The sequence below is a fragment of the Myotis brandtii genome, unplaced genomic scaffold, assembly GCF_000412655.1.
Source record: "Myotis brandtii unplaced genomic scaffold, ASM41265v1 scaffold456, whole genome shotgun sequence".
NCBI lineage: Eukaryota > Metazoa > Chordata > Mammalia > Chiroptera > Vespertilionidae > Myotis > Myotis brandtii.
In genome coordinates, this window is record NW_005367431.1 from 5,144,952 (window position 1) to 5,152,192 (window position 7,241).

General features: G+C 50.5%; 1 protein-coding gene across 1 annotated transcript in view; it reads left to right on the forward strand.

Moving 5' to 3' along the window:
- The window catches only part of IFNLR1 (interferon, lambda receptor 1), a 46,277-nt gene that overhangs the window by 18,071 nt on the left and 20,965 nt on the right, over window positions 1–7,241 (forward strand). Inside the window, exon 2 of the mRNA XM_005875197.2 lies at window positions 3,821–3,944. Coding sequence (XP_005875259.2) covers window positions 3,821–3,944 — 124 coding nt within the window. The remainder of the gene's footprint in view (window positions 1–3,820; window positions 3,945–7,241) is intronic.

Consider the following 7,241-nt stretch of genomic DNA (forward strand, 5'->3'; position numbering starts at 1 on the left):
CTTCCGGCGGCCGCCCGAGCCCGCGGAGCGCTGGTCGCCTCGCCCACTCATCAGAGCCTTTGACATTCCTTCCCTGGAGGAAACCACCCGTTCCCGAATGCCAGGGCGGCTGCAGGGGAGCAGGGAAAGCGACAGCGATAAGCCGCTGCATTTGCTCCTAAAGTGCATTTTAGTTTCTCCCCGGAGTCCTGCCCTCCGCGCCAGTTCCGCGCTTGAGCCTCCTAGTGGGGAAGTCGGGCCAGCGCCTGCCCGCCCCGCAGTCCTCTCCAGCGGGGCGTCGGGTGCTCCAAAGGGCGCCTTCTTGCTGAGCCCCACTGGAGGGTAAATAAGGTGGCCGGGTACCAAATACCTGGGGATAGCACCAAACCACCAGGTCCCAACCAGTCTTCCTAGAATTAGACTCACAATTTAGGATCTGGACGGGTCCTTGGATATAATCTAATAATTTAATAATTATATTTAGAGACAACTTTCATTGAGCAGGTTCTTTGTGCTGGGCACCACATTATCCTATTTAAGCTGTACAGCCCAGCCATCCCATGATGTAGATATTTTCTCCCTTTTCCGTTGTAGAAAACTGAGGCTCAGAGCAATTAAGGGAATTGCCCAAGAAGGAAGGCAGAGGTGAGACGCAGAACAGGGAAGACAGGCTGCAGCAATCATGGTCGGCTCTCTGTGGGTTGGGTGGTTGACACAGGGCTGTGTACCTACTGAGGTCAGCGCAGGTATGCCCCAGCCCCTGGTGCCTCCAGCAGTGAGGGTCTTTGCAGCTGATGAGGGACAGTGGAAGGGAGGGGAGGAGGGGTCCTCTGTCTCCCAGTTTCACTGTCAAACTCAGTACCTTTCTTGTCTAGACCTAACTGAACTTTCCCCGAGAGAGTTTTATTCATTTTATTAAAAATATATATATATATATTTTTTCTAATTATATTTCTTTATTGATTTCAGAGAGGAAGGGAGAGGGAGAGAAACATCAATGATAAGAGAGAATCATTGATTGGCTGCCTCCTGCACACCCCCTACTGGGGATCGAGCCCGCAACCTGGGCATGTGCCCTTCACCAGAATCGAACCTGGGACCCTTCAGTCCACAGGCCAACACTCTATCCACTGAGCCAAACCAGCTAGGGCTAAAATATATTTTTATTGATTTCAGAGAAGAAGGGAGAGAGATAAAAACATCAATGATGAGAGAGAATCATTGATTAGCTGCCTCCTGCACGCTCCCTACCGGGGATCGCGCCTAAAACCCAGGCATGTACCCTGACCAGGAATCAAACTGTGACCTCCTGGTTCATAGGTTGATGCTCAACCACTGAGCCACACTGGCTGGGCTCCCCAGGGAATTTTAATTTATGCAACACAAACTGTGGTGTGATGAGTCGGGGTGAAGTTCAGCTAGATCCAGGTTCAAATCCTGGCTCCCCCACGAACTAGCTGTGCAACCTCAAGCAAATGATTCACCATCTGTCTCCCAGCCTAGTGCCCCTCCACGAAAGGGAAATGACACCTACCCCATAGGGTGGTTTGTCCTCAGGATTGATTGAGGTTTGTGTATAAAATGCCAAACCCGTGTCTGGCATCTGTTGAAAGCTCAAAAAAGGGTAGTTGCTCTACTAGCTGCTATTTCTCCACTGTGGCCAAGCTCAGACGTTGGCCTCCTGCCAGTCGTCTGCTAGAAAATCCAGAAGCTGGGAGCAGTGGCAGCACCAGCATCCCAGTGATCCATTTCAGACTTGAGGACACGGGCACCCATATTGGGGCCTAAAAGGCCAGGGGTAGGGAGCCCAGCTGAGCCATCAGTAGAACTGGCCTGACTCTCTCTAATGCGGTTCTGTAACCTGTTCTGTAATCTGTATGGATTTCTGTCGTGGCCCAGGTGGCACTTCAGGGCACTGAATTCTCCATGGGACCACAAGTGCCTGAAGGGCAGGGATGGAGTTGTATTCTTCTTTGAAACCTCTGGCACACAGTCGTCAATAGATATTGTTGATCAATAATGGCCCATTGATGTTGGAAGAATAAAGCTGAACAGGCCCCATGAGGAGGCTGTGTGGTCAAGAGCTCAGACTTTGGGGTTGGCTAGGCCTCGATTTGGCTTCTGACTCTACAGTTCATTAGCTGAGGGGGCCTCAGTTTCCTCATCCATAATGGGATCACGATTAGTACCAAATGCCTAGGGGAGTGGGGAGGTTTGAAAGAGGAAATGCAGGCAACGTAGTTAACATAGTGCCTGGCACATAGTTAGGACACAACACACATTAGCTGCTGGCATCACCACTTCTTAGAAATGTCCAGGAAGGCTCCCTGGAGGAAGTGACATTTGAATTGAGTCTTTAAAAGATTAGATGATGGCCCTGGCCAGTGTTCTCAGTGGTTACAGCATTGGCCCACACCCCAAAGGAGGGCAGGTTTGATTCCTGGTCAAGGGCCCATACCTGTGTTGTAGGTTCCATCCCCAGCCCTGGTTGGGGCACATGTAGGTGGCAACCAATCAATGTGTCTCTCTCACATTAGTGTTTCCCTCTCTGTGTCTCTGTGTGTGTCTCTCTCTCTCTCTCTCTCTCCCTCCCTCCTTCCCTTCCACTCTCTCTAAAAATCAATAGAAAAAAATATCCTCAGGTGAGAATTAACAAAAATAGATAAATAAAAGATTAGATGCTGAATACCTGGCAGTCAAAGACACCTGGGTTCAGAGGCATCCCAAAGAATTCAGTGGTTTGAGAAGGTCAAGAAGGAGGATTGGCACAGCCTAAGAGCCTGTGGGGAAGAGGTCGGCTAGACGGCCAGACCAGGCCAAGCTGGGCAGGGCCCCATGTACTATGATAAGGACTGTGGACTTTATTCTGCAGGCAAGGGAAGGGCACGGAACTGGGCAGTTGTGTAATCAGATGCATGTGTCAGAAGAGAGTTATCAGTGGGAAGGAGGGGAAGTAAAGGTGGTCAGGGAAAGCGTCACCGAGACAGTAATGCTTGCTGTTCATGGCTGTTCCCAGAGCGTGCCTGGCATTCCTCAGGAACAGCAAAAAGGCCAGTGTGGCTGGAGAAGAGGAAGCAAGGGGCAGAGGAGTGGGTCAGAGAATGACATGATCTGACTTTCATTTGAACTTCTGCTGTTGTGTGGAGATGAGGTTGGAAGCAGGGAGACCAGGTAGAAGGTGTTCAGAATAATCCAAGTTATCACAGTACTAGAGGCCCGGTGCACGTAATTCGTGCATGGATAGGGCCGGCCTGGGCCTTCCTTCCCCTGGCTGCCATCTGCTGTCTGGGGCCTTCATTCCATCCGCGCTGCCCCCTGGTGGTCAGCACACGTCAAAGCAAGCGGTCAAACTCCTGGTTAGTCGAACTCCCAAGGGTATAATTTGCATATTAGCCTTTTATTATATAGGCTTTATTCAGATATTTATTGTGCATCTACTATGTGCAGGGACCATTGCAGGCGGGCTCTGGGGATGTGGCTGAGAACCAGACAGAGCCCCTGCTCATTGAGACCCTGGGGCTGTTCCCTCCTGTCGTCCAGGAGACCCAGATGGTCCTGCTCTGTGGTCTGCTGGAACCGTAGGTGTCAGAGTGGGCAGGAGCTTCCTCTGAGGGGCAGGTGGGCTGCTAGGCCTGGGGAGGGCACGAGGCTGCAATACAGCCATTCTGGTGTGACTGTCACAGGGATCCTGATCGCCAGCCTCCACCATGTCCCCCACGCTTCAGCCACCCAGAGGCTCCTGGTTCCTCAGACTGCCTGCCATGCCACTCTTCAGCTCCGAAAGGCCCACGTCAAGATGAGCCAGGAGCTCCAGGCTTCATGGCCTCTTTCTCCCCCACAGGGAGGCCCCATCTCGCCCCTCCCCAGAACGTGACGCTGCTCTCCCGGAACTTCGGTGTGTACCTCACTTGGCTCCCAGGGCCCGGCAACCCCCAGAATGTGACCTATCGTGTGGCCTATCAGAGGTAAAGGGGAGCCTCCAGGCTGGTGGCTGGGAGGCTGAGGAGGTGGCAGGGGTGGGAGGGGCCTCTTGGGAAAGCTGCTTTCTGTGTGGACAGCATTTGGCGGCTCTCTGGGTCCCTGGGGAGATGGCACGTGGCAGGTGCTTGGAGAGGGCACTTGATAAAGGTCTGGAGGTGGGAATGGTGCTGAGTGGAGAGCAGTGCACAGGTGATAGGCCTGCCAGGGGTGAGGGTGGATCTTTGAGAAAAGTCGGAGCAGGGCTTGGGTGGAGCGATGAGGGCCAGCGATGGAATTCGTGGGGGCCTGGATTCAGGGCTTGGGGTTGTTCAGGCAGATGAGGGAGGGCAAGTGGGTCTCCTGCAGAGCCCGTGCTGGGCATCAGTAGATGATCACCCTTTTCCCCCACGGAACCTGCACGGAGCCTCCTCGCCGGCGTCCTTCCCAACCTGGTAGGCCAGGCAGCCACTACCCACCCAGAGGTACCTGAAAATGCCAACGGCTTCACCTTCTCTGCACACAGACGGGAATCATGGGAGGGTCTCTAGTGGGAGAGTAAGCTGATAAAGCACACGCTCAGGAGGATGGATCTAGAACCCATGAGGAGGAAGAGGACGCAGGAAGGGGAGCAAGCTGCCCTGGACTCAGGACCCCTTCCGCCTGCCGGGCTGAGCCTTGCATGAGTATTTCGCTTCTTCCTCCCAGTATCACCAGGCAGGCGCTGCGCTCCCCATTGTAGAGGTGAGGAAACAGCTCGGAGAGCTGCCATGATTTGCCCGAGGAAGCTGGCGATGGAGCCAGAAGAAAATCCCAATCCTGTCTGACCCCAGAGTTTGTGCTCTTCCTATTCCGTCACCATCCCTCTACCCATAGCACCCAGATGGGAGTGACAGGGGCGGGCTTGGAGGACAGGCTGCAAGAGAGGTTTCAAAAGAAGGAACTGTGTCGAACTGTGTCAGGAGGCAGAGAGCACCTCACATGTACTGTGTGTGTGTGTGTGTGTGTGTGTGTGTGTGTGTGTGTGTGCTGTTAGGCCCGCCCTGAGGCAATGCATTACCGTATTTAATCTCACACGTATTTAATCTCGCACGGTCCTTTGAGGAAGGAGGCAGTGGCTCCCCTCTGCCCTGTCTGACCCCAGAGTTTGTGCTCTTCCTATTCCGTCACCATCCCTCTACCCATAGCACCCAGATGGGAGTGACAGGGGCGGGCTTGGAGGACAGGCTGCAAGAGAGGTTTCAAAAGAAGGAACTGTGTCGAACTGTGTCAGGAGGCAGAGAGCACCTCACATGTACTGTGTGTGTGTGCTGTTAGGTCCGCCCTGAGGCAATGCATTAAATGTATTTAATCTCGAACGGTCCTTTGAGGAAGGAGGCAGTGGCTCCCCTCTGCAGTTGAGGAGACTGAGGCACCACGAGTGCCTTTTGCTCAGGGTCACACGGCTGGAAATAGTGGGGCGGGTTACATGGATTAAAGGGCTCCGAGGCCACCCTCTGGACCTTTACAATAGTGTCCTTCTCGTTTACACTGTTTAAACACCTGCGAGAATTGCAAAATGGTACTATTCTAATGGTACTATTTCTTATTTTGTAGTGGGAATTATTTTATAAAGAGATGCTTTCTTTATAGTATTTGATCTTCAGAGGTACTTTTCAAATCGGCAAGACAGGATCCATGCTTGATTTTTTTCCCCCTTTTTATTTGCCAGTTTTCAAGATAATGATTTGGTTCTCTGTCACCTCCCAAATGGTGATTGATTCATTTATCTTTTTATTATTATTATGAACTCAAGTATTTGAAGGTGTCTGATGGTTTCAATCTGTTGCAACTTATTCTCCTCAGTGAAGCTTGAATTGTCCCGTCTTTGGCCACCAGCGAACGGCTCTTCAAGTTGGCTCCTGAGTCCTTTGAACTTGACCCAGTTGACTTTGACATCTTTTATTGTTATGACAAGATGTTCCAGGCTCGTTTGCACAATTCCTAACCTAAAGCCTGAAATCAGTCACAACCAAGCCCTCTTTATCAAAAGATTTACAGCCCTACTCTTGGAATTCTCTCCAGAATGTGCTTTCTCGCTTCCTGCAACCTGCATACGCTGAGAATTTTTCAAATCTTCAATTTTTAACAGTTTCTTCTATTTATTGCTCTTCTCTCTCCTCATTTTACTCTAAGCAGAAAGGAGAAACCAGATTACATCTCTAACACTTTACATTGAAATCTCCTCAGCTAAATACCCAAGTTCATCACTTTTAACTTCTACTTTCCGAAAAACACTAGAACGAGATTCAACCATGCTCGTTGCCTCTCTTTTTTTTGTTTTTGTTTTTTCTACATGGGGATTTCTACAGGCTTTTGATCCAAACTAGTTATTTATAAAAAGACATGTAAGGGACAGTGGGGAAATCTGAACCCAGACTGAATACTGACATTATGGAATGTTTAGTAATTTTCATAGGTGAATGACAGTTCTGTGGTTTTGCAATTCTTTGCCTCTTTATACCAAGGATCACCTTCCCTTCAGTTTCCAATAAGACGTTCCTCCTTCCCACCTGAGATCTCCCCAGAATCACCTGGAACATCCACATTCCTACCAACAGTCTTTTCAAGGCAGTCTCGGCTTTTTCCAATGTGCACCTCAAAACTCTCCCAGCCTCTACCCATGACCCAGTTGCAAAACCACTTCCACATTTTTCACTATTTGTTACATTAGCACCCCACTATGGTACCGAAATCTGAGTGTGTTTAACTTAGTTTGCTGGGGCTGCCATAACAAAATATCATAAACTGGGGTGGGGGCGAGGCTTACACAACGGGAACTCGTGTCTCACAGTTCCGGAGGCTGGCAGTCCAAGATCAAGATGCTGGTGTGTCTGCTTTCTCCTGAGGCCTCTCTCCTCGGCTTGCAGGTGGCCACCTCCCCACCTGGCCTTTCCTCTGTGTGCGAGCATCCCTGAGGCCCCTCCCTCTTCGTTTAAGAATACCAGTCTTCCTGGTTTAGGACCCCAACCTTATGACCCAATTTAACATTAATACCATCTTTAAAGGGCCAGTCTCCAAATACAGTAGCCTCACCTTATTCGTGGTTTTGCTTTCTGGTGGTTTCAGTTACCCGAAGTCAACCAAGGTTCAAAAATATTTAATGGAAAATTCCAAAAATAAACAATTCCTAAGTGTTCAATGGCACGCCATTCTGAGGAGCGTGATGAAATCTGGCACCATCCCACTCCATTCCAGGACATGAATCACCCCCTGATCCAGCATATCCATGCTGTATACGCTACCCACCTGTTAATCACTTAGTG